The 27197-nt window shown below is 39.4% G+C and overlaps 2 protein-coding genes across 10 annotated transcripts in view; one reads left to right on the plus strand and one right to left on the minus strand.

The window, feature by feature from the left end:
• PRPF40A (pre-mRNA processing factor 40A) overlaps window positions 1-20411 on the plus strand; it is a 36422-nt gene extending 16011 nt beyond the window's left edge. The window contains exons 9-26 of the mRNA XM_089520007.1: window positions 923-947; window positions 3981-4280; window positions 5691-5799; window positions 6651-6715; window positions 7057-7221; window positions 8281-8389; window positions 8888-9038; window positions 10251-10384; window positions 12208-12322; window positions 12449-12540; window positions 12656-12772; window positions 13228-13365; window positions 14304-14399; window positions 15988-16074; window positions 16162-16258; window positions 16354-16415; window positions 17987-18115; window positions 19073-20411. Of these exons, the coding sequence (XP_089376133.1) occupies window positions 923-947; window positions 3981-4280; window positions 5691-5799; window positions 6651-6715; window positions 7057-7221; window positions 8281-8389; window positions 8888-9038; window positions 10251-10384; window positions 12208-12322; window positions 12449-12540; window positions 12656-12772; window positions 13228-13365; window positions 14304-14399; window positions 15988-16074; window positions 16162-16258; window positions 16354-16415; window positions 17987-18115; window positions 19073-19165 (2084 nt within the window). The 3' untranslated portion in view covers window positions 19166-20411. The remainder of the gene's footprint in view (window positions 1-922; window positions 948-3980; window positions 4281-5690; window positions 5800-6650; window positions 6716-7056; window positions 7222-8280; window positions 8390-8887; window positions 9039-10250; window positions 10385-12207; window positions 12323-12448; window positions 12541-12655; window positions 12773-13227; window positions 13366-14303; window positions 14400-15987; window positions 16075-16161; window positions 16259-16353; window positions 16416-17986; window positions 18116-19072) is intronic.
• A 3214-nt stretch (window positions 20412-23625) lies between these two features.
• FMNL2 (formin like 2) overlaps window positions 23626-27197 on the minus strand; it is a 267683-nt gene continuing 264111 nt past the window's right edge. For 4 of the 9 annotated variants that reach the window (XM_089520017.1, XM_089520020.1, XM_089520011.1 and 1 more), the window contains one exon: window positions 23626-25997. In XM_089520017.1, coding sequence (XP_089376143.1) covers window positions 25888-25997 — 110 coding nt within the window. In that variant the 3' untranslated portion in view covers window positions 23626-25887. The remainder of the gene's footprint in view (window positions 25998-27197) is intronic. The other 5 variants (XM_089520018.1, XM_089520012.1, XM_089520019.1 and 2 more) reach the window with 3 other exon arrangements.

Here is a 27197-nt window from a genome sequence, read left to right on the forward strand (position 1 = left end):
TGAAACTTGCTTCTTGATTGATCCATCTAATCAGTACTTTTGTGAGAATGGCTTCACTCATTGTTCACACTGCTGGTGTGGGAGAAGAAAGAGGGGGCTGAAGTAACCAGGCCATGGTCTTGAAGCTGTGGATCACTTGCTCTTTTGTTCTTCCTTCTGAGTGGACAGGGCTTGGGGGAAGAACCTTGTCTCAAGGCACTGCACACTGAATGGGCCAACTGAGTGAGTCAGATTTGTCATGTAGACTAGAGATTCCCTGTCCTTATAATCTGCAGTCCATGATAGTGCCTATGAATGTGAATCAAGTCAGCATGGAAATCCCAAAATTCAGACTGGATAATAAAATTGTCCAATAGTTCAAAATAGTCTGGAACTATTGCAGGTGTTTTAACTTAAGTAGATTACCACACTACACTGTTATAGTGCTTCTATACTGCTTCCTGCTGCATTCTCAGGTTTGTAGTTCAGTGAGGCCTAAGAGCTCTCTGGCTGAGAATTCTAAATGCCCCTCCCTAAACTGCAAATCCCAGAATGCAACAGGAGGCAGCCAAAGCAGTAAAAGTGGAATAGCAACACTATAAGAGTGTAGTGCGGTAATCTCCTGAAACAGTTAAAAGGGGAATGCAGTGGTTAATGCATTGTGTATGAATAAAGGGGAAAAACAAAATTCCAGTAGCTACTATGAAATGACTTTTAAAAACTTGTTTGTCTTGGTAGTGGTAGATGCCCTAAGTATTGTTTATGTTGAAGGATGGCATTAAGGAGAAGTATTAGGCAGCAGTATTGGAGAGAGTAGTATCTTTGGCAGTGATCTATGGCTCAGAAACAGTGTTTCCTAGAATCCAGTGATCTCTATGCATTTATTTTTAAAGTGTTGTTTTTTCCAGTTGAAATTCATACTATATTTGTTTCTTTTCTATAGCAATGATTAAAGCAGAGGAAAGCAGGTAAGTTTGAAAATATGTTCTGAGGGACTGAAACTTGTGGGATATGTTTTATGGGAGGTGAAAAATGATGGGATTAAATATATGTATATTGATCCAAGGGAGTCAGCATGGTATAGTAGCTTGAGTGCTGGGCTAGGACACTGGAAGAAGAGGGTTGCAATCTCTGCTCAGCCATGCAGATGCACTGGGTGACCTTTGATTCAAGTCACTTCCTCACTCTTAGTGGAGGGCAAGGGCAAACTCCCCTCTCAACCAATTTTGCTAAAAAAAATCCCCTCCACAATAAACTCAACTGAGGCTTGCCATAGGTTAGAAATGACTTGAAGGCACACACCAACAAAGATCATATTGAATTTAAGTACAGTGGGCCCTCGATATCCACGGGGAATCCATTCCAGATCCCCCCGTGAATGCCAAAATCTGCAGATGCTCAGGTCCCATTGATTTCTGTGGTGATGCAGCCATGCCACCGTTGAACACAATGGTGCTTACTGCTCCTGCTGCAGTCACTCCTCCACCCTCAGCTGCCCATTCCGAAACTGACCAAAGCCCAAGAAGGAAGAAGAGGAGGAGGGAGGGAGTTAAACCTCCCGCCACTGCCAGTATCTCGCTATGGGGAGCTGGGCGCCCTTTCCTGCCGCCTGGAGCTGGATGGCTGGTCCCAGAGCCCCCCGCAGCCAGAGCCCCCTCACCCTCAAGCAGGCCCCTCTTGCTGAGCCCCTTCCTTCCTCCTCCACCGACTCCCAGTCCCAGCTATGAGGTATCAGGGCTGCTGCTGAATGGCTGGCCCTTATTGCAGTGGGGAAGGCGCACCCCTCCTGCCCTCCTTCTCTTTGTCCTCCTCATGCCGTGCCACCCCTCCCTTCTCCTCTTCCTCCTCCCATCTTGCCTTCCTCTTCCTTCTCTTCTCACTGCGTCGTGTTTTACCTTCCTCTTTCTCCTCTTTATTCTCCTCGCACCATGCGCCCCTTCCTCCTCTTCCTTGTGCCACCTCACCTTTCTTTTCCTCCTCCTCCTTGCACCTTGTGTGTGCCGCCCCTTCCTCTTCCTCCTCTCGCCTTCCTCTTCCTCATCTTCCTTCCTCATGCTGCACCTCTTCCTCCTCCTCTTCCGCCTCTGCCCCCCCCCCCCGACTTGCCATCCACGGATGCTGAAATCTGTGGATGGCAAGTTGGCGGATAAGAAGGGCCCCATGTATCTGTCATGATTTTTTCCTAGAACTTTCAATAAAATCTTCATTTCTGTATTTATAGCAAGGGTAGTTTATGGTAAAATTGTCTTCCACACCATGGAGGCTACATCATTATTTATTTTAAAAAAAATAGGGTGTTGGGGGCTATATGTTTTGCTACTCTATATAATATAGTGTGGGATGAATGTGGAATGAAATTATAATTCTGGGAACCCTTCCTAGATAATTGGCAAAGATTTAACATCTTTGTCAATAATATTTCTACACATTAATGAAACTACTTTATGTAGTAGTTTTAACAGCAGTTTGAAGTCTTGTTCTTTGATCATTTAAAAAGGGGAGAGAGAGTCATGATCTCTACTTCATGCTATTAATAGCTTGCTGTTTTACCTAAAAATAAAAGGGGCATTTATTTGATTGTTTAATTTAGAAAAACAAAATTGACAGTTATCCGGTGCAGAAATACTTGAGGCAAATTGCAGCTGAACTCAGTGGGGCTTGTTTTTAAAGAAACCAAACATCACAGAAATGTGTAAGCTGCTCTAAATAGGGAGGTCAATTGGCTATGACCATAAGACTTTTAATTTGCAGATCAGGCAACCTGAGCCCTATTCATACTGGCAGTTTGGGCTGCCTTGGGGCAGAGTCAGGGCATAGCGTCTACATGACGCATGCTCTGGCTCTGCCCCCAGGGTGGCGTGACACCGCATTATGGTGCACTGAAGGAGGGCCATAAAGCAGCAGCTATCACACCCTTTCCAGGGTGCAAAAAGGAGCCACTTTTTTGCTGCTCCTTTTCGCGCCCTGGAAAGATCGGGGCCAAGGTGTGCAGTTGCCATAGCCCCAATCTCGTTATAAAAGGGGTGGCTAGAGGTCGCCCTTTGGGGCTGTGTGTACAGCCCCTTGGTGTACAAAAATTGGGCTGTTACGATACCATGCATATGTTGCAGCCAACTTAAAGACATATTCTTAAGGGTTAGAAGGAGGAAGATTATTTTGTTTAAAAAATATGATTCAGTTAAGAGCACCTTTCAGATGTGGTGTTTGAATATTCCAGAAATCTATTCTCCAAATTTGAGAGTGTCCTGAGGAAGACAAATACAGAGAACATTTGACCATGTTGTACTTGGTCTGCTTACTAGACTACAGTCTCTGCTTTCACAGTACTAGGCCCAAAGCTCAAACATTAGCTTAAATTATATGGATAGCAAACAAACAAACAAATACAGACTTAAAGGTCTATGAAAGTTACATATCTCTTTAAAGAGTGGGTGACAGCTTTTTTGTATTCAGGACTCCAAGAAAGGGCTGCAGTAGCCCTTGGGGATGACCTGTTATGAGCCAGTGTGGTGTAGTGGTTTGCACACTGGATTGTAATGCTGGGAAACCAGGGTTTGAATTCCCACTTAGCCGTGGAAACCTACTGGGTGACCTTGGCAAGTCACAATCTCTCAGACCCAGAGGATGGCAATGGCAAATCCCCTCTGAAGAAACCTGCCAAGAAAACCCCATAATGGGTCACCATAAGTTAGAGAAAGACTTGAAGGCACACACCAACAATAACAATGGCCTTTCATGGGCAACAGGGTGAGGATAGATGACAGGGCTGCTCCTTCACTTTCTACTTCCTCTGTTCCTCCCTGCTCAATGGGAATATGGGAAGGATAGGTTATCTTTCTCAAAAGTTTGATATATTCCCTTAAGAGACCTTCAACCTTTTGGCCCATGTAATGTAGACTGTTGACTTTCAATATCCTAGAGAGTGTTCTACCCTGGAAAAATCAGGTGCTTGTAACAAGACAAGATTATTAATCCAAAAATGATTTCTTTTGTTCACATAGTGCAAAAGCAGAAGAATCCATTACAGCATCATCTTCTGTAGGTGTTGCCTCAGGAGTTACAAATGCTGCTGCCACTATTCCAGATGTTCCTGTGGCTGCACCATCAACTCCTGCTATTCCTCCTGCTGCTTCAGCTCCTGAAGCTGAGCCTTCTGCTGTTGCTACTGCTTTAGAAAATGAAAACAGAGTAACTACTTCAGCAGATGAGCAGACACAGCCAGCTGCTCCTGTTGCACAAGAACAGTCAGCAGATGTTGTCACAAACTCTGTAGAAGAAACTCCTAAACAGGAATCTGTAGAGTAAGTAATAGGTTGGGTAGTTTTTTAATGTTTTAATATGATACTTTGTTTCAAAATAGTTTGATATAAGAAAACCAGATTTGAGGAAGGAAAAAGAGATAGAAAGGTGGAAGAGATTTATAAATAATGCTTTCCTTGTCATTGTGTGTGTGTGTGTGTGTGTGTGTGTGTGTGTGTGTAAGTATGCAGTTGCATACCACATGTGTGATAAAACAATTAAAATTAGATCTATCTCATGTTGCAGGTTTCAATGAAAGATGGGTGTTGGCCTAGCCTAGACACTTGGATTTGTATTGTTTTTTAAATGAAATGCTGTATCAGGAACAGATTTCTCTTTTAGAGTTCATATTTATTTACCATTTAGCATTAATAAGCTTTTGCTTGAGAAAACCCAAGTCTAAGAAATCCTTGGGGTGGCAGGACTACTTTCCCAAATTGACAGTATAAATGAAATGGACTTCTTAAGTGTTTCTAGCCTTATTGTACACATCTCATTTTCATCAAAGAGCTGAGAAAACACATTAGTTTCAGCACAGTTGGTCGATAGATTGGCTTTTAAAGAATGGAGAGCAGGTCAGTGGCAGTATATGGATATGTTTGTCATCTTAGTTCCACGCAATTGATGAAAACAATTCACTTTTAATTTTAAAAACTAGCATATTGCCATAAAAAGCTTTTCAGATGTACTAATCTGCTGTCATAAAGACTAATGTGAGATGAGAAATTATTCTTTTATTTCTCACCAGATAAATGTGTAGTTTACTTATTTTTCATTCTGAAGGAATAGTTAAAGACTACCATAGTTTTACGTATGGAAAGTATTTCTCTTTCTCCGCATTTGTGGTTTGGGGCAAAAGTAGAATATAAACATGATGATAATAATCCACAACTTTGAAATGCCATCCGATCTACATGTCAGCAGAATGAGTCCCCATCTCACATCCCACTTACTATCAAAATCAACTTTGGAGAGATGGTGGTGAGGAAAGGGAATCCATTGTGCAAATCTGTTTGTGTGACATTGGATGTACCTTTAAAAAAAAGGAATGCAGTGGCTGGAACTCTTTTTAAAAAGAGAAAGACATTGAAAGGAACTTCAGAGTGCCTCGTTGCTCAAGAAACAGGACAGCATGGGCTTGTAGTTTGTGAGTAGGGGTGGGTGGGACAGTTCTGACCAGTCCTGAATGAACAGTGTACAGCTGTGAGTTGTGCTGTAAACTGAAACCCAAATTTGCCTTGGATTTCCTGGGGTATAGCTGCTCATTTACTTTTTCTAGGAATAGTATCAGCAGCCTTGTTGATAACTACTAGTCTTCCTGACTCTTCCTTTGAATTAGGTTTTGTTTTATTTTGTTTGTTTTTGTTTTGTTTTTTGCTAAAATGCCATGTTTTCTTCTTTTTTTTTCATAGCATTACTCCCAAAAAAGAAGAAGAGGATGCCCAGCCAGTTAAAAAAACGTATACTTGGAATACAAAAGAAGAAGCTAAGCAAGCATTCAAAGAACTGTTGAAAGAAAAGGTTTTTAAATTGAATCAGCTACTCTTTATAATTTCAAGAATTATGAATGCAATATTGGATTTGGCAGAGTTGTTGAATTTTTGTAAGAGTAGCAATTACAGTACACTGGAGTAATCAAGGGAAAAAGTTTGTCCAAAATATAGTTAGTATAAGCTATCTTATCTAGTATTGTCTTAAAGTATAGAATCATAGAATAAGGTCTTTGAGCAGGGGAGCTTAGGAAGAGGGCAAATGGATTATTACATTCAAAGTGATCATAGTGGCGAGTCAAAATTCTAGAATTTTGGAGAAGATGGGAGAATAATAGGTGCGGTTTATAAAATCTTTCAGTATTCCTGATTGAATCCTCATTTTTCTTAACCTACTGAGAAATACCTCTTAAACATTTTTTGTTCTGCCTCATTAAGGGATCTTTCATTCCAAGTACTGCTTGTGAAACATCACTGCTGGAAAAAAATGAAGCCCTGCATTTTTGAGCTTCCTCCCTTTCAAACTAGATAAGAAATATGAAAAATTAACAATTGTTGAATTTCATCTATTTTTTTATATTTTTTGTGGGGGTTTTGGGTTATGTCGCCATGTTCTAGAAGAGTTTATTCCTGATGTTTCGCCAGCATCTGTGGCTGGCCTTCAACTTCACATTCATCTATTTTGTGTGTAAATGGTATGAGACTAGAAAATAAGCGAGGTGATGGAAAGGATCCTGTTTATCAAATTTGTCAGTGGTTATTCTTGTCAAACCTATTATAAGAAATCACAGGAACAGGTGACAATCATTGTTTAAATATTCTTTATTTTTAGATGTATAAGTAAACTTATATTTATTTATTTATTTATTTCTCTCTTCATAGCGTGTGCCATCAAATGCCTCCTGGGAACAAGCTATGAAGATGATAATCAATGATCCAAGATACAGGTATAACTTATTCCTGTTTTTTTAAAAAACAATAGCAGCACGGTTTCAGTGATGATTTACATAAATTAATGCCCAGACAGATGCAGTTGAGTCATAATTTAAAAGTTTTTACAATGTTAATTTGTATGTGTGATACTGTGTGTGTGTGTGTGTGTGTGTGTGTGTGTGTGTGTGTGTGTGTTTTGGAGGGGGGTTTCCAGGTATACTTTTTAAGGTCCAAAAGATATGATACGCATTTTGAAATTGTTTGCACCGGGTTAATATCTGCAAAAGGATTACTTTTAGTTGATTTTGCAACTGCAATTGAGCTATTAGCCTTCCTTTCCCCTTCAATTTTGCAGTGCTTTGGCAAAGCTGAGTGAGAAAAAGCAAGCTTTTAATGCTTACAAAGTCCAGACAGAGAAAGAAGAAAAAGAAGAAGCGAGATTAAAATATAAAGAAGCAAAAGAATCTTTCCAGCGTTTCCTGGAAAATCATGAAAAGATGACATCCACAACTAGATATAAGTAAGATAAAGTTAATGTAGAATACTAATCCGACAGTATTTTAGATGTACGATTAAAACTTTAGCTCAGGCAGCGTGGAATGTGACTTTCACTTGATTGCATCAATCCTTATAATGGTTTCAAACATTGGGCCTTATATAAGGGAACTGAGAACTTACACAACTCATGTTCTCTGTGTTTATTCATAACATTTAAATGTAAATGTACTCCAGCATCTCATGATGGAAAATAGGAATTTGAGAAAAGGTTTAAGTTGCCTTACATGTGAGCATAAACCGCAAGCATGAATAATTATCTCTTTCTGTTCTCCCTTAGTAAATAATATCCAAAGCCATGTGTTTGGTTCTAGTGCCATGTTTTTCATATCATTTGAATATGTCTCCTGATTTAATAAACGCGGTTTAAGCAATCACAGGTTTATTAACCCCATTAAAGGGTTATCTTGAATTTCCAGTCCTGTTGTGGGTGAGGTATTCTTTTTACTGTTTTTCTGTTGGAATCTCATTTTGCTGTATTCTGTATGACAGGTTGGTATTGTAAGACAAAAGATGGTAAAAAGATTTTTAATATATATGTAGTAAACATATTTAAATATTAATACAATTTAGGTCAAGATTGGAGAAGTTAAGCCCCATAGTATTGAACTCCTGTCTACCGTGACATATTTAATGCTAAAGGATGATAGGAATTGTAATTCAGTATCCAGCAGATCAAAGGGATGTTTCCAACCTCTGGTTTTGATTTTGTGTAATGAATCCCCTTTGTTAAAACAAATCAAAAAACTGAACTGTATGCTCAAGATGTAGCTTAGTTGATATGGGAGGCATATGTTAATTGAGATCACATGAATTGCTTTTTATATTGATAGTATTAAGAACAACTTTGCAATACTGAACACAATTTATATAGAATTGGATGATCAGGCAAAAGTATGTTTTTATTGTCACTGTTCTTTAACAAAAACTAGGATATTCGCCTAGCCAAAAAGATAGAAGGGGAAACAAAGTGAATATACAAATCATGCCTCTCTATTTCATTTTTTCCATATTTTGTAAATAGAAAAGCTGAACAAATGTTTGGAGAAATGGAAGTTTGGAATGCAATATCAGAACGTGATCGTCTTGAAATTTATGAAGATGTCCTATTCTTTTTATCAAAGAAAGAAAAGGTAAATTGTTTCCCCCTTCCCCACCTTGGGAGGTCTCATCTACTTATTTGCTTTTCTGTCTTTCTGTAGGTAAACTTACCTTAATCTATTTTTAACACCAAAATGTTGTGGAAGTTGCAATTGATCATTTTTTTACATAGTAACTGGGAAAAAACAATTTGGTTTTTTTTTTTTCACTCATAGAAAGTGATATTCTTACATTAGGTTTTTTACCTATTTCAAAATAAACAATATTTCAAGTTTAGTACTGTACTTCTTAAATTTTGAATTACATTTCCTTTTTAAATAAGGATAGAACATGTGAAGTGCTATGCCTTTTGGATCAGCTTGTTCTAGGACAATTCATTTTCCTATGAGAGATTACCATTGTTCAGTGATGAAATACATGCAGTGCAAACGTATAGGCTGGTGGTATTTCAGCTTGAATCCTTGATCAGTTGGCAATATTAGATTTTAAAAATTAATATACCTTTACATTTTTTGTGACTTTCATTTTAGGAACAAGCCAAGCAGTTAAGGAAGAGAAACTGGGAGGCACTAAAAAACATCCTTGACAATATGGCTAATGTTACTTATTGTACTACTTGGTCAGAAGCTCAGCAGTATCTGATGGACAATCCTACCTTTGCAGAGGATGAGGAACTTCAGAGTAAGGATGAAATAAATGAGTTACTTCTGTGTTGAAATTTGGCCTTTTGTGGTGTCTAGGTACCAAAAGTACCAAAAGATTGGACTGTTAATATTTTGCATATACAGTTGCATTTTTTTTAAGATCCTGTGAGGAATTAACCTCAAGCTTGAAGCATGTTGAGATGATTGAATAAATACTGTATTTTTTATTATTTTAGTTTTGTCTCATTTCTTTCATGTTGTTATAGACTACCAGATACTTCCACATTTCTAACTACTTTTGAAGTCCAAATCCTGTTTCTGACACATCTGAGTTAAAGAAAACCAGTCCTTAAACTTAATATTCCAAATAGTGTTTATTATATAATGGACCCTTCGTATCTGTGGGGGTTTGCTTCTGGGACCCCTTGCAGATGACACAGTGGATTCTCTTGTCCCATATTATTACATGGCAGTGATATGGGTGCAGATACTTCAGTGCATTTGGTTCACATTGCTGCCATTTCAAATACAGAATGTGATGATCCACTCAAAATTGTAGATCTAGCGCGCCCAGATCAGGAGTGCCCCCTGTATATATATCTTGCTTTTCAGTTACCCTGGCATCTAATACAGCTTTGATTCCATGTGTATAATTGAACAGCTTGTGAAGCAACATTTGTAGCAATTTTGGGTATTTAATTGATTTTAATCACTCCCAGTCGTTAAAGTGGTGGTTCTGAGTATGTGACTCATTTCAGAAGGCATGAGATTTTCCACAGTGAAAGTGAACTGTGGGAAACTAGCTTACATGGTCCTACTTCCATCTTGTCATCTTTTAGACCCACAAGGAAGGGATTACAATGTTCCAATTTAGTTATTAAACTATCATTGTAGTTTCCCAAAGTTGGAGATTATGGAACTATGAGAACAATCTAGAATCAAAATGATTTCAGATCTTGACTTGTTTTTGAACTAGAGTTTCAACAATCCAGAATTCCTTGAATTCAGGCATTGGGAAGGTGCTTAGATTGAAAGGTTCGTCTCACAGGCACAAAGTAAAGGAAAGGAGGCTGCATGTACCAGAATTTTGCTGCAGTTCACTTTGGAAGTGTGGCACCTCATGACTTTATTTTATTCTGCACTGAGCCTTTGTCTGTAAAACCTTCATAAGCTTACAAGTGTGGACCTGCCTTAAAACACCTGACGTTAGAATTAATTTTCTCAAAACATTATTTGCTGTGTTTTCTAGACATGGATAAAGAGGATGCATTGATTTGTTTTGAAGAACACATAAGGGCTTTGGAAAAGGAAGAAGAGGAAGAGAAACAGAAGGGTCTACTCAGGGAAAGGCGACGACAACGTAAAAACCGAGAATCTTTCCAGGTCAGAGACACGACCTTAACTCCAAGTTAGAGACAAAATGGTAGTTCTGGTATCAATTAAACAGTGTTTGGCTGTTTTAGGCATTGGCAAGGTTGTTGTTGTTGTGTGCCTTCAGGTCATTTGTGACTTAGGTGATCCTAAGGCAAACCTATCATAGGGTTTTCTTGGCAAGATTGGTTCAGAGGAAGGTTGTCTTTGCCTTTCTCCGAGGCTGAAATAGCATGATTTGCCTAAGGTCACCCAATGGGTTTTTGTGTCCAAGCAGGGATTTAAACCCTGGACTTGCACTCTCTTAGTCCAACACTCAAACCACTACACCAGGCTGGCTGATTGTTGAGTATCTTGGAATTCTACAGAGTTCCAATAGGGGATGCATGTGGATGTTTTGTCTGCCAGTGATCTCAACATCAGCATATGTTACAATGTGACAATTCATTATTTTTCAGAGTGTAGTTGGCCTTAACAGCAAGTTCCTTTTTGGAGGCAGAGTTGTGTGTGTATATATGTATGTACATGCACCCCTTCATGCTGCGCGTTGCATGAATTTCATAGGGCTTTCCTAAGCAAGGAATATTCAAGAGGTAGTTTTGCCAGATCTGGTGTCTTTAGGGTATTTAGACCTAGTTGGCAAAGAGTTACAGGAAAGCTTTTTAAAAGCCAGAGAAAGGGAGAGAAAAATGGGTATCCAGTAGCTGTCACACACTGTTGGACTCAAAAGTTTTTTACTTGTTGGTTTGATAGAGTAAGCTTAGGTGCTTAAAAATAGCAGAGTGTGAACTGCTGCATGATTATTAACTAGTATTCTAAAGCAATTATGGTCAAGAGGTATATTACACTACTGTGTATCAAATTCTGTTAAACCAGGTGCCTTTTCCTGTTCAGGACCTGTATTCTCTTGGAGGTAATCTGTAGAAGCAAGCATGGTGCTGGGAAAGGAACAGAATGCTATGGCCAGAGATCTGAACAAGAATGATTACAATAGTGATTTTTAAATTAGACCAGAGATGTAGGGCTGTAGGCTGTTCTTCACTGCACCTCCCTCCCATATTACACTCTTCAAGCCAGTGAGCAGTGGCTTTGGGAAACTATAGAAGTGAGAATCCCAGTACTGAGGGTGAAGAAGTATTTTTTGGCCATAGAGCTCTACTGGCTTATGGCTAACCTAATAGGGTGCTCTCCCTCTTCCCCCATAGACAGGCATAGTAGGTAGGATGACCACATTCCTTCTCATGTGCTCACCTGTGTTCACACACGGAACAAACATATCCAGTCAACCATTCCTTGTTCCTCTTGCTCTAGCTATAACCCCCCCCCCAAAAAAAAAAAAATCCTCCTTTTGTGCTGGAGCCATGTTGGTAGAGATGTGTTGAGGGACAGATTAATTAATCCTTTCATTCTTAGAGGTGATATCCTTCAAATTGCTCTCTGTACAGTCATTTTGAAAAAGACTTCCAAGTCTGATAGTTACTGGGGAAGCAAAGTATCCTTTCCCTTTTCTTCAACAGCTGTTCCCTGCATAGTAATTAGGCAATTGGTGCTAGTAGAAGGCATTTTTTAAAAAAATGTTGAGCTGCTCTGTAAGAGGAAGGGTGAGGGAAAACTCTGGAGTGTCAGTAGGGGAATTCTGAGATTGCATTCAGCCCGTTCCATGCCATCGCTCTGCTGATAAACAGCTGGGGTAGCAGAAGCTTTTCAATTTGGAGCTTGGATATTGTCTTCATTTGTTTGTGAGGCTCTAGAAAGGACGGAACAGGTACATTGCCTTTTAATTTATAGGTTTTTAACTGCTGGGTCATGACATGCCCCATTTATTGTTTTCTCAGATATTTTTGGATGAGCTTCATGAACATGGACAGCTGCATTCAATGTCATCATGGATGGAATTATATCCAACTATAAGTTCTGATATTAGATTTACTAACATGCTTGGTCAGCCTGGTAAGTATATTTTTCATTTTTTGTAGATAATATGAGGCAAAAGTGCTTATACTGTCGATAAATCATAAGAAGGTTGTTCCTCTTTGATTAGAGGGCATCCTTGACCATTATAGTTTCTTTCCTTAGGCTCAACAGCACTTGACCTTTTTAAGTTTTACGTTGAAGATCTAAAAGCACGCTACCATGATGAAAAAAAGATAATCAAAGACATTTTAAAGGTGAGGTAAAATATGTTAAGCCATATGTGGGTTTTCACATTTTAGAGATGCAAGATATTTCTGGTGTTGTAGGATTCAATTGCTTTCTGGTGTTATAATATTTGCTCTTTTACAGGATAAAGGATTTATAGTTGAAGTGAATACTACTTTTGAAGACTTTGTTACAGTCATCAGTTCTACTAAAAGAGCTACTACATTAGATGCTGGAAATATCAAACTGGCTTTCAATAGTGTAAGTAATACACATTGGGGGTCAGTGGAAAAAGTGAGCTCACCAGAGCTGTTTAAAGATAATACAAAATTGAGGTTTTATATTAAAAGGCTTGTATGCTTCCTCATGCTTAGCATGGAGTAATTAATAACTTTTGAACCTGATTCGTTGTCACATAAACCATTGTCTGTTTTGCTTATCTGTTCCTGCACACCAGAGGGTTCAAGGCCCTCTTTTGTAATGTCAAAACATGGTCTAGAGATTTCTCAGAACAAAATGATAAATGATGTATTAAATAATTTCTTTACACATTGCTTTGGCAACCCTGAAAAGTGATTAGCAAATACTTTTAATAAATAGTTAAAACAAATATAAATAAATGATATGAAATGTTGCCTTCAAAATGGGTTTGCAGTATTTTTCTTTTTTGCATTGCACCCTTTATCCAGTGATTTTTTTTCGGTTGCTTTTTGTAGCTGCTGGAAAAGGCAGAAGCTCGTGAACGTGAGAGAGAAAAGGAAGAAGCTCGCAAAATGAAACGGAAGGAGTCTGCTTTTAAGAGCATGTTAAAACAAGCAACACCTCCAATTGAATTAGATGTTGTTTGGGAAGATGTGAGTATACAGTATTTCATAGCATTTTAGAGGAAGCTTGGTTCCCCCACCCCCACCCCCACCCCCACCTAGGAAAAGGTGTTTAGGTCAGTTAACTGCTAATTTTATAATACTTAACTGATCAAAACATTCTGAAAAGGTGTCTCCAAGATACATGAAGTATTGAAATCTACAGAATTTCTCAGTCTGAAGAAAACACATCTTTTTTAAAAAAATCAGATAAACTAAAGCTGAACAGAAATTGAGTGACGTCAAACATTACTGGGCTACCATACACAACATTACTCACCATCAGTTATGTAGGCTAGAGCAACATTTTGAGGTGCTGTTAGGGAAAAAATAATTAATTTAATGATTTCCCTTCAATCCTTGATAAATGTTGCAGAATTCTTTTCTACAAAGTCTACCAAGGAATAAGTGGTTAAATAGTACAACTGACAAATCCACTCCTTTTTGACATGCAGATTTTAATAAATCTTCTCATGTTTAAAATTAGAGTATCAGATTATTTAATACATTGAACAGGTATCAGTGGATTCAAGTTAAGACTTCTTTGTCTTCAGAAATTTTCTTTAGAATTATCAATTAGGCACTTTTGATGTTGGAATGAAGGCCTGAATCCATTTGCAAGTCCCAGCTAGAGATGATGTATTATTTGCTGAACATGACACATAAATTCATTGGATGACTTGCTCTACAGATTAGATAACTGTCATATAATAAAGGAAGATCTGGTTTTTGTGGTGATGGTATTTCAAACTTTTGGGAGCTGTAAAGCAGTAATTGTTTACTTTGTTCATTTGAGACATAATTTTTTTTCTGAAATATAAAATTCATTTACTTTTAAATGAAATGTACATCATTCTTTTCTGCCCCAAGCTGATGTTGAACTTGAATGACTGACTAAATCCTATATGCAATGCTTTTATCATACATAGATTCGAGAGAGATTTGTGAAAGAACCAGCATTTGAAGACATCACTCTAGAATCAGAAAGAAAAAGGATATTTAAAGATTTCATTTATTTACTAGAGGTAACATCATTTGACATGTGATTATACTGTGAAAAGACCAAGTTAGATTTATAATGGACCAGGCACAAAAAAACCCCATCTTGCTGAACTGATTAATGAAAAACATACTTTAGTGAAGAGTATTATGCATATGGCATATATCAATATTGTACTACCTGTAGAGAAAGTGAGAAGTAAATGTGTAACTGTGCTAGGAAGCCAGAATATATTGTTTGCTTGTGGAAATCCTGAGTTATGCAAGGATTTTATGTGTAATTATTAAAAATAGATCCTGCCTTCTTTTCAGATGTAGGGATATGCCAGCATGCTGCTGTTTGAGTGGCAGCAAATGCTGGCAAGAAAGATAATATGCAGGTACAAGTACACAGCAGGAGGTTGAGTGGCCTACTGTTGTTGTTTTTAGAGTGGGGACAAATGGAAAGTGAGAAATTCCCTTAGACCAGCGGTTCCCAACCTTTGTTGGGCTGTGACCCCCTTGGGGAGGAAAGTCCTGCCCATGGCCCCCCTGATAGGTTGGGAGGCCAGGAAGGGGCAGGATTTTTGGCTGCATACAAACCCCAGCAGGCTTTGCTGCCAGAAGTCCCACACCTTCCCAGCCTCCCAACCAATTAGGGAGGCCACTAGGAGAGAAGGGGCGGGACTTCCGGACGCAATGGCCGCTGGGGCTTGCAGTCCCGCCCCCTTCTCCCCGTTGTTGCCTGGCAGCCGCGGGAAGGAGAAGGAGGACCCCCCTTTCCTTCCTTCCTGCGGCTATCTGGCAGCCGCGGGAAGGGAGGGGAGGGAAGGAGGAGGAGGACCCCCCTTTCCTTCCTACCTGCAGGTGCATGCAGCAGCGGGAAGGAGGAGGCAGCCCTGCCCCCATCCCCTTCTCCTTGCTAGTGCCTGTGCCAGGGCCAGCCCTTGCAGGGAGAAGGGAAAGAGGAGGGAGCCCCGCCCCCTCCCCTTTTCCATGCGCGGTGCTTGCGCTAGTGCCGGCATCCGCGGAAAAAGGGAAGGGGGAGGTGGGGGGATTCCCAACCCGGCGACCCCCAGGTTGGGAACCCCTGCTTTAGACGGACCTTTCAGGCCTATCTATACATAGCAATAGGAACCGCAGCCTGGAAAATTCTTCCTTGACAGTCATACTTGGGGCCCTACAGACACTTGGATCCATGTAAAATGAGTTGAAATTAACTTGAATGTGTAGCAGTATTTTTCATTAAGGTCTGTCTTTAACAAATTCCGTAACTATTAAAAGTGTAAAATTTCTCTTTAGGAAGAATGATGGGGGTTCATCAGCTTTCCCATATTGAAATTGCTCTTAAATGTAGTAAAAAAAACATATATTTCAAACAACTCCCCTTGTGAGAAATGTTTGCTGTTTGTCAGTTGCTGATGTGATTGGAGAGCCAATATGGGATATGAAATAGTTTTAAATACAAAAGTGTTAGAGATGTCCTTCACAAATAAACATACTGTATACAGTCAGACGGGGGACTAGAAATTGATTAGAAGTGTGCTATAAAAGTAAATATTTTTACTCTTGAAAATTTTATCAGTGATAGTTTACCATTTCAAAAGAGTAATTTTGCTTCTTTTAATGCTGCAGCATGAATGTCAACATCATCATTCAAAGAACAAGAAACATTCTAAAAAATCAAAAAAGCATCATAGAAAAAGGTCTCGTTCTCGTTCAGTAAGTCCTTCATTGCTGCATTTAATGCATCCTTTTCCTTAAACCATCTTTAAACAGTATTAAGCCCCAAATACTCATGTTTTTAAGGGTTCAGAGTCTGAGGAGGATGACAACCACACAAAGAAAAAGAGGCAGCGCTCAGACTCCCGATCAGTTTCTGAACGCTCTTCCAGTGCCGAATCTGGTAAGATGGTTTTATCTTGTCAAAAGAAATAAAGATGTAGTAATTATGAGTTTCAATATTCTTAATTTGTGTTTCATTCTGTAATACACTAATAGAGAGAAGCTACAAGAAGACAAAGAAACATAAAAAGAAGAGCAAAAAGAGAAGACACAAGTCTGTGAGTATCTCTTGGTTTTAGATTACATTCTGGCCATGTGTCTTCAATTTGTTCTTGCCTGTGAAGAGCAGGCTTGACTATATTGAAACATAAGACTTGAGGTATGAAGGAAAAAGGATACAAAATACAGTATACTGTAATTAACTTGATTTGAAAGAAACTAATTTGTTCTCCTTATAGTCACAGAGCTGTTGAATGCAGGACTGTTTCACACTACACTATAATGTTTCACAGCACTATAATTCCTCTGTAACTTCCATGGCGCCCTCCTGTGGAGTTCTGGGGTTTGTAGTTTAAGAAGCCCCAGCCAGAGGGCTTCTCTGGTGCCTCAGACCAAATGACAAACATTAGGGTTCCAGGTGCAAAATTGTGTAGTGTGAAGGAGCCCTTGTAGTACAGTAGTAGAGTTTTTGCTTTTATATTTTTTAACATGTTTCAATATAAAAGGTTTGTTTGTCAATGAAAAATTGCATTCTGTGAAATGTTTATGCATCTGATAATCTCTTTCATTGTATGTAGGTTAGATGTCACATTTCTCTGGTTTTATTTTGCTCTCTTGATATACAAGATGAAATTGTACTGTAGTTTTTGTACAATGTCTGACTTCAGTTTCCACAGTCAACCACTCTCTTCCATCCACCCCTTAGATTTTTTAAAAAGCCTAAAATCCCAGGCAGTGTGTCAACATATATTTAATCTGTAACACCTTGGGTCCCATCCCAGGAAAAAGGCAGGGCACACATCCAATAAAAGAAAGAAAGAGAGAAGGAAAGAAAGCCTCTTAAATTTGAAGACATAATTTCCATAAAACTTCTGAAGAAAGCTTTAAGCGACCAGAATACATGCTTTCTAGCAAGTTAACTTTCAGGTTCAATGTCTGGCATCTCATTAAAAGAATCTCAAGGCTGAGAGAGTCCCTTGAGAGTTGCTGCAAGTCCATTGTAATTACCTAGATGGACTAGGTCCAAAGTGTGTATACTCTCTTGTAAGCTCTCAAGTGTGATCTCTGCCTTTAGAGCATAACTGGTTCACACCAAGGGCAAATGTTGTTGGCATAAATCCTAAGACAGGGGTAGGCAACCTTTTTGAGCCGGGGGCCGGGTTGCTGTCCCTCAGACAACTGGGGGGCCGAAGCCCAAAAATAAATAATTAATTTTTTAAAATAAATAAATAAACTGGGACAAATGTAGGGCAAAAATTTCAAATGGAGGATACTTTTTTTAAAAAAAAATGGAGGACACGCTAAAAAAATTGCTGATTTTTTTTAAAAAATGTTAATATAAATGCATGTTTTGGAGGCTTCTATAGACAATTGCCCCCCTTGCCCGCCGCTTGCCCCCCCTTGCCCGCCTCCTGATAGGCCAAAGGCCCCACGCCCTCACGTGAGAGGCCAAAGGCTCCAGTGGCAATCGGCGGCAAGACTGGGCTGGGGCCGGTCCCAAGGCCTTGCCGGGGAGCAGGTTGCCTACCCCTGTCCTAGGAACTCACTGGGCTTTAGACCGCTGGCTGTTCAGAAACATCAGTCTACCTCTGGGCACCTTTGGTTATACTGTTTACTTTACCTGGCACAGGATTCCCCAGAATCAGATGTGGATCGTGAAAGAGAGAAAAAAGAAAGAGAGAATGAAAAAGAAAGAAGTAGACAAAGATCTGAGTCTAAGCATAAATCGCCTCCTAAAAAGCGACCTGGCAAAGATTCTGTAAGTCAGCTTGCTTTTTTATTGTGCTTATTATCTTAGTTTGGGATAGCTTGGCTGATTCATGATTTGTACAGGGGAAATCTTTTCAGGCTAATGTATCTTTTTTTGGTCTTTGGCTACTTTTGCATGTTTTACCCACATATGGGCAACCCATAGGTTGCATGCACCCCACTCCTTTTGCTTGGGAGGTGGCATAAGGAAACTTCTTGTCTGCTGGACTCCTCTTGCAAGTTACTAGAGGGTTGGGAATGCAGTTATGGTCAGAATAGAATGTGGGAAAGAGTTGTTGTTCCTGTTTACCCACCTACAAAAAAAGTGTTCCCTCCAAAAAGGGACCTAGGTAGTGAGTGACTTCAGTGAATAGGGCAAGGCATGGGCTAGCCTGAAGGAAGAGAGCCCTCCCTCCATAATAACTGTCATCCTTTGGTCTGGGAGGAAGTGAACAGGCAGGCCCAGCTCCACCAGGGCTAGCCTGAAAAAGAAGAGCCCTCCCTCCAATCCATCTGCCTTGGTCCAGGCCTCAGAGGGAGAGAATAACCACTGGACCTCATCCCCTTTCCCACCACCATTCCCTTCTCCTTTTGTGTCGTGTCTTTTGGATTGTAAGCCTGAGGGCAGGGAACCATCTAATTAAAAATAATAATTCTAAGCCACTCTAATAGCCTTTAGGGCTGAAGGCGGAGTATAATAAATACCATTAAAAAATAAGATAAAAAATAAACATAAATAAATGGGGAGAATCATTCCCAAGTACCTCCTCCCCAGCACAGTAGCTGCAGGAAGTTTTGAAAGTGAAGTAGCATGGGACAAATTCTCTGTGAAATGTCTTGACTTAGGAAATCAATATATATTTCTTAGTGTGGCCAAATAACAGTTCCTAATGCATGTGGAAAAAATAAACTGAATTGCCAATTTCATGAAAGGTTGTACAAGTTAATTTTCATTATACTTTTGCAGGCTAATTGGGATACATCTGGTAGTGAATTAAGCGAAGGTGAACTAGAAAAACAAAGGAGGACCCTCTTGGAGCAACTGGATGAAGATCAATAAGAAATATTTATACCAAATATGTTTACAATGTGATCTAATAAAAATATAAATGACTAATTTCAGGAAATGGATTCCCAGTGTTCTGAGTTCCATTGGTAGAGCAATGGCTTTTCAGTTTTACTGCGTAACTAAATATCTCAAAATATCATTGTGTGCCTGGCAGCAAAACGAGAAAGATAGTGAACATTCAGAATTCTTATTGAACTTCTGTTATGATAAGCTAGGCAGCCTGTATATACCCCATGCACCTTGACATCAGAGAGCACATTTCGATGAGCAGAATTTTTATTTTTGAGCCCTTTCAATAATGGCTTGGGAAAGTACTTGATCCTTTCAAGCTTCTGTCTGTATAAAAACAGCTTTGCTAGAAAGGCTTACATTTGGTTTCCTTGTCAGATAAGGTCTAAAGGGCAGTGGGAAGATGCCCCAAGGGTGTTGTTCCCTTTGGAAAGATGCTCTATAGTTTGCTTGCAGCTCAACTTCTGTTGGTTATTTTAGTACTTTTTTTCTTGCAAATAGAGGAACAAGAAGAGGAGAGAGGGGTAGTGTTTTTCTTCATCTATGGTAGTCCAAAATCCAATGTTGGGTTTTTATGCATTACCTTACTGGCCAAACTGATGTCATTGGTGATTTCTATTGAATTTTGACTTTAGGTTGAAATGTATACTTTCATCCTGAAGTGAATTTTTAGTGTCAAGTTTTAAAACTGTGAAAAATAGATGGTTGGTGGAGATCCTGATAGGTCCTTAATTTTAAAGGCACTATGAAGTGCTGACATAACATAGTCACCATTTTTATTAGACAGAAAAATCTGGTATATGTAAAACAGGTAAACAGAAAAACAAAGCAAAATTTGCAGTGGGCATTATTTTAGCATTAATCCAGTGTTATTGAAAATTGCAAAATCAGACTGTAAATCAATTGCAATATGTTGCCTTAAGGACTTTCCGAAGAATGTACCACCAAATTCTGAAAAGCAGTTGCAATACTTTGTTTAGAAAATCAGTGTAGATGTAATATTTTTTTTCTTTTGAGACTTTTTGACCTATTGTTAGAAACCTGGTCTCCTTTTATTCTGTTTTTCTTTTCCTTTGTACTAAATAGCTTCTGCCAGCTTTGATTTGATGAGTACTATCTGCCCTATACATTCAGGAGTATTGACTACTGTGGTACAGACTCTAAAATCTTTCTGATTTGAATATTTTTGTACATTTTTATCACTTATTAAACCTTGTCTTCTAGCGTGTACTAGTATTTTTTCTGTTTTTGAAAATGCTCTGTACAGGTAACACATGATTCTTATGTACTTTCTACATGTTAGTTGAAGAGTACACACAGAAGCTCAGTTCTCTATTCTCATGTTTCCCTCATTCACATTAAAGCAACAGGAGACTACATTCAAGGTCAGCCACAGCACTGATGTGGAATACCTTCCTCCTACATTGGTTGTGATAATTTGAAATTGACCTCTTAAATGTAGTAATGATGGGTTCACTATGCAAATTAAGAAATCCAGACAATACTACAGCACTTAGTATTTAACACTGGAACTTCTGTATGGATCAGTTTGTGCTAATTCCAAGTAAAGGACATTTTGCTGACTATTTGTGCAGACTTCCCATGAGTGGAACCGAGGTACTGGAATGTTCATGATGGAGGAGAAGTGAGGTGCAGTTCAAGTTTTTCAGGCCACTGTCTTCACTGCAGCCCCCTCCCAAAAAAAATATGTGAGGGTGGAGGTGGAAATTGCTTTCACTCCTTCCAGCAAGTGTCTCTACTACAGTATATTGCTGTTCCTTCATCAAGAGGGTATGCACAGTATAAGGGTAAGAAAATAAATTAGCTCTCCGATCACTGAACTTTATCCAGATATAGCTGCAAGTAAAAGCACCATAAAATCTCTGGAAGTGTCCAAGTGTTAGAAAGTTAAGACTATGCCAGAATTTTGTGGCAACAGTTCCAAAGTTTGGAAAGTTGCAGCCCAATGATGTCACACCATTTCTAGAATCTGAGTGTAGAACAAAAGTAAGAAGCTCTTTACTCTTGTGTTTGGCTTCCTGTTTTGAAATACTGTTAAGTAATGTTAGCTAGTCATATTACATACATAGCCAAATCTAGTTACAGTACATATGCATCATGGTTATATGTTGATATAGCACTGGATAAATATCACAATGCCAAGACAGCTAGGATTTTTAACATTACAGTCCCTGATCCCTTCTCCCATGTAGGAATATTTATGTAAAATATTTTCTTATTGCCTTGCATAATTTACATGAAGAAACATGTTTCTAAGTAAATATTACTTTTTAAAGCATTGTCTTTATTTTTCCATTAAAAATAAAATGCTATAAATATAAAATTAAATGATTCTTTATATTTCTCCTGACTCACATCTACAGGTTACTTTGTTTAATTTGAGGAACAGCTGAAGTTTTAGCTTAACTTGCAAAGTCTTTCCCACATATGCAGACAGCCACAATCATGGAGTTCTCTCTTGTCTTCAAGCATTCACAGATTGGTTGTAATCCTTTTCAGGTATCTTATCCAAATATAAACTAAGCTTTGGGTGTTGAAATAGCTTTAAGAGAAAGATAGAAGTACAATTTTAAGCCCAGGAGAGACCATTGTGAATGGGAGGTTGAAGGATTTTTTTGGTTATTTAATGGCTTCTGGCACAATTCTCTGAGCTGTACCCTGGTTAGCCTATCACCAACCCAGAGAATGGAGAGGACCTACATGTGGGCCAAGAGGGGAAATTAAGACAAAAGTTGGAATCCTGTCAATGACACATAAGGGCATAAAGTCCCATGCAAGAGAAAGGTGGGATTAAAAATAGGGGTAAATTACACCTCCGTATGCTCATCAGTGGTCATTGTGGAAGGAGGTATCCACTACCTCTGTAGCAAACTGATATTTTTAGAACCCACATCACTGCTACTGACTCCCTCTAGTCCAGTAATGGTGAACCTTTTATAGACCAAGTGCCCAAACTCAATGGTGTTGCCATACCAGGTGTCACCCAGTACCAGAGGATGAGGGACCTCTGGGGAGTGGGACTTCCACCTTCTTGGGGGGGGGGGTGAGATTTCAGAGGGTAGGACTTCCAGGGGGAAAACCCAATGTACACTCTCAGCCTCAGGCTAGCAATAGCAAACCCCTCTGATGAAACTTGCCAAGAAAACACCATGCTAGTTTCATCATAGAATCACCATAAATCAGAAATGATGTGAAGGCACCACACACACGTCACACGCTCTCAGTTTCAGAGCATGGCAATGAAAATCCACCTCTGAGAAAAGCTTGCCCCATGATAGTTTCACCTTAAGTTTGCCAGGAACCAATGCTCGGAAGGGAGGGAGAGTGCTCTGGTACCATAACTTGGAAACGACTTGGAGGCACACAGCAGCAACAACAAACATAAGAAAACACAGAAGACACAGCACAATAACAAGAACAAAGAGAGCCAGAGGTTTGAGTGCAACTCTGGAGACCAGGGCTTAAACCCCATCTCAGCTATGAAACCCATAGGAAGACCTTGGGCAAGTCACACTCAGCATCAGAGGAAGGCAATAGCAAACCTCTGAAAAAATCTTGACAATAAAAACCCATGGCCCCATTACACCTCACAAAACTACAATTTCCAGAATCCCATAGCATGCAAGGTGCTAGTCTTCTGGCTAGAAGGGATGGCGCTTCCGGCCAGAAGGGCCACATGCCACCCCTCCCTGTCGCGGCTCAAGATTTCCGCAGGAGAACCGGACTGAGGCAAGGAGCTGGGCCAGACACGTGTGCACCTCTGTCTCCTTGCCATGGTCCGGTTTGCCCAAGGCACATCGAGCCACCACAAGGAGCTGGGCCAAGCGTGTGCTCCTTGCCCCCGCCCTTACTTGCTGTGGTCACCCCATGCCCTCGGAGATGGCAGAGAGGACACGCAGGCCACAGGTTTATCACCATGGCTCTATTCAGTCTGGAGGCGAGGGTCAAGAAGTATTGACTGCATTCATCTTCCAGGACCTCCCATAGGTCCTCTGGAGGTCTGGTAGTTGATAGCATCTTCAGGTCTGGCTATAGCAATGCTTCACAAATGGTGGGGGGTACCCCGTGTGTGTGTGTGTGTGATGCCACATGCCTTCTGTCTATCCTTCCTCAATGAATGGTCAGGGCAGCAGAGAGATGGGTTCTGCACATAAGAAAAGGGAGTGGTGTTTAGGTAAGTGGAGTTTTATACACTGCCAGATCCATGTAAGAGTTCAGACAGTAGCCTTTTAATAGGATGGAGCTGGAGGGAGAAACATCCATCTTTAATGTCTTTTAATGATGAACACAGGCCTTCTTCTCTGCCTGGACATAGCCAAGTTTATCACTTTTAGTCAGGTTGCTGGAATAAAATCAACACCCAGAAAAGAACTGTGAATCCTTTGTAGTAGTGTAAATAGTTTATTCAATCATATGCCATGAACAGATCAGAAAAGTAACATGAACTGCTTAAAAAAACCTCTATGATATTGCTAAAAAGCAGATCTATTACTAGATAAAATATCAAAGAGAACATGCCAATATTACAGCCTACTTGCTCACTTTTAACCATTTTGATATGTTTTGAGTTCTGGCAGCAGTTTCACTGCTGTTACCAAATTAAGGGTGCTTAAATAGGGATATCCAAGTCAAACTACTCATCTGGCAGTGAAGAAAAAAAGTGTAATAGTGGCATGTTCTTCTTAGCATGTCAAGCGCACTGCTGTAAATTGAGAATGCTATTGTCCGTTGTTTAAAATAAACTTTCTGTAAATAGGTAAGCAGATATCAGTGTAATAACCTCTGAGCCCCAAACTGTCCATTTAGTTAAATATAAAAACAAAACTATAAGTTAAAATAACATTCAGATTGTATAGCACAGGCCGATGCATTTTAGACAATATTTACAATATTACCCCGAGGCTAGAGTGGGAATTAAAGAGAAGTGTAAAAACCATAAAAAAGCACCAATTTTGTAGCAAAATATCTGTACATTTAAAAACATTATCATATAGCTACACATTATCAAAGGAATATGGGACTTTTACCAGTGGTTCACATAAGCACAACATAAAATAGAAAAGAATTAAGTGGTTAAATACTATACATTAAATTTTACAATTAACATAGTGTTGCAGTGCTATCAGCAAAGGTAAGCAGTAAGCAAGGTATCCCCTTAACTTCCAGTTTCTGACTTCTGAACTAATCAGGTGCCCTACCTTGTTGAAATATATGAATGTATAAGAGATTAAAACCTGAATTTGAGATGTCTGAATTGGCTCTAGGCTGAAAATATAAGCACTTGGAGAAGGATCTCAACCAGCATAAATCATTTTTTCAAAGGAATATGTCCTTTTGCACTGCATTACTTTCAATGGCTTGTGCATGCCCTTTGACATCCAAATGTTGATTGAAAGAAACACAGTGCAGATATATTTAAAAGTCTGTACATCTTACTTAGTCTTGGTTCACACTTTAGGCTTGGAAATATATGCCGTGACTCAATTGAGATAGCTCCTTATATCCTGATCCAACCTGGATTATTGTGAGGCACAAACAGCTGGCTCCTGAATCTCTATTCTGTGCAGAATGAAGACAGAAGGTTGTGCATGGAAGGCATCCTGATTTTTTAAAATAGGGCAACAGGTTTTCACTGTTCTGACAACTGAACAGTTTACAGTCCTCAGGAATTCTAATACTGATTACTGAGAAGTTAATATCTTAGTGCTAATTAATAAATAATAAAAGTTACCCAAAAGCTGCTCTACCTGAAGAACACAATAGCCGGAGTTTCATAGATCATTCTGTGTTCACAATGTGTTCAAACTTTTCAGCAATACCTGTGCTGCCCACTGGTATATACTGGGTAGAATCTGGAACTGAAAGTAGTTAAGTACGTATGTCATATGAGCCTTGCATTACCCACATCCTATTTACAGTAGAAGTCCCACTATGCAATCCTTTCTTATCCCAATGAACATTTAACTTTTGTAAACTGTACTCAAATCTACTTCATCCTTTTTGTGGGTGTGGATGTTTTCCCCCAGCTTACAACTACAAAATTTTCTTACAGGTGCAGTTTATTTTAACAGGGTTCTTCCCTCCCTGTAACTTTGTATTTTCTGTTCTTATGTATACATATACATACATATGCATATGCATACAGAACACTAATAAGTGCAGCTGAAGTTCAGAGTTAATTTCTCAAACCATCCAGGAATGTACTGAAATAATAATAATAATAATAATAATAATAATAATAATAATAATGAAAAATCCACAGCATCTCACATCAAAGTATTGCCTATTTACAACTGGTCATGGTATCAAGAAAGCCTACTGAAGGCTACTTACTAAATTGTATGTAACAACAAAAAATACAATATGTATTTTACATTTTGGTTAAAAACACAGAACAAATTTACTTGCGTAAAAAGATACCCAATCAAATAAAGTCCTATTGCTTTGATTAATTTGAGCAGGTACTTGAAATTTAGGCACTTGGTAGCTACAGTTATGTGGAGAGCCCATATTTTCCCCCTTGTTCCTATGTGTTTTCTGTCATTACAGAGCCCTTCAGAAGATAAGTTAATGTACTGTGATCAAGGCCATTAATTAAAATGGTAGAGCAAAGAGAGTTCACATGGGAAGGAAGCGATCAAGTACACTTTCTACTTTACACATGCAGGTTTCCTCAGTCCAGCTCACATGGTTATTTCAGCACCATTAAGCGCACGCAAAGTCTGGTCATCAAAACGCCGCCTGACGCTTCTCCTCACCGCATCGGCTCGTCTGTAGGGCTGGTTTCTAAGATCTGCATAGAGGAAACAGTAAAGTGTCAGAAACAGGCTAGCCTGTGCCTTTGGATCTAGACAAGGAAAGAGTCCTGCTGGTAGCCAATCAAAGCAGCTTGAAGCAAAAGAGAAAAAGGGACTGTTTAAACATTCAGAGAGCTGACCACACAGCACAGATTGGTCTGCCTGCACTAACTACTTGTTAAAAAGGCAACGTGGACTTTCTATTTCAGCAGTATTTTAATCTGGGTGGGTGAGAAGACAACTGCATTATCTCTTAGCAGCAGATTTAGGAATATATCAGTGTTTGAAAAGTCATCAGATTTGGGAGTGGTTGCTTATTTGAAGGTCTCCCTCATTAAAACTCTTGAAACTCTCAAGCCAGCACAGCTATGCTGGCTTCTTGGAGTTTTTTTGTTTCCTCACTGCTATCACCACCACCACCAAAAATAAAAACAAAATTCCAAGCCCTAATTCTGTTCCTGGAAGACTAAGGCGTATGATCCCATGAATCTTTGGCTCAGGTTCTGCTGCTTGTTTCTTGTGAGGATGAAATGGAGGGGATGGCAACAGGATTAGATGCAAGTGCTGTTGGCTGTGCTGTTGAAAGTTAATCATTTCCTCAAGCTCCCCAAACAGCAAAGGTGGCTCCACTGTAAAGATTACGATTCTTTGGGCTGGTGAGAGAAGAATCCATATAGCCTGGGTTTATTCCCATCACCACCACCCACAGGAACAAAAAGAAAAACAGCATATGACTGAAATTCAAAAATAGATTGGCTGCCTCTCACATAGCCATCTTCTCTGAAGCAATGCCTTTCTTGCCTATGCCCACAGCAAAGCCATTTGTCCTCCTTTCCTTTCCTTATTCTTAGATCCTTTACTTGTTTTAATCTCCATGCTTTATCTTCCTGATCTTTGTCTCCATTGTTTAATTCTTCCTTTAAAAAATATTTTAAAAACCCTTTTATCCTCTCTCATCTCCCCCATCTCTTTGCCCCATCCTCCCATTATGGCTTCACTTAAGAGGTTCTGACAAAGAAAATGGAAAGTCTTCAGATTACTGAGTGACTAATGAGTAAATCATAAACAATCAAAAGGAAGCCATACTGGAAGCAATGTTGTTTCAAAATGTGCAGAGTGAGCTAGGAGCACAAACTAACCAGTTGTCCACATCACTGACACAACTTCTGCAGGCATAGAGAGGTCACTGCCCAAGA

Source organism: Sceloporus occidentalis, unplaced genomic scaffold, assembly GCF_023333645.1.
Source record: "Sceloporus occidentalis isolate IW3139 unplaced genomic scaffold, rSceOcc1.0.p SCAF_4, whole genome shotgun sequence".
Lineage (NCBI taxonomy): Eukaryota > Metazoa > Chordata > Lepidosauria > Squamata > Phrynosomatidae > Sceloporus > Sceloporus occidentalis.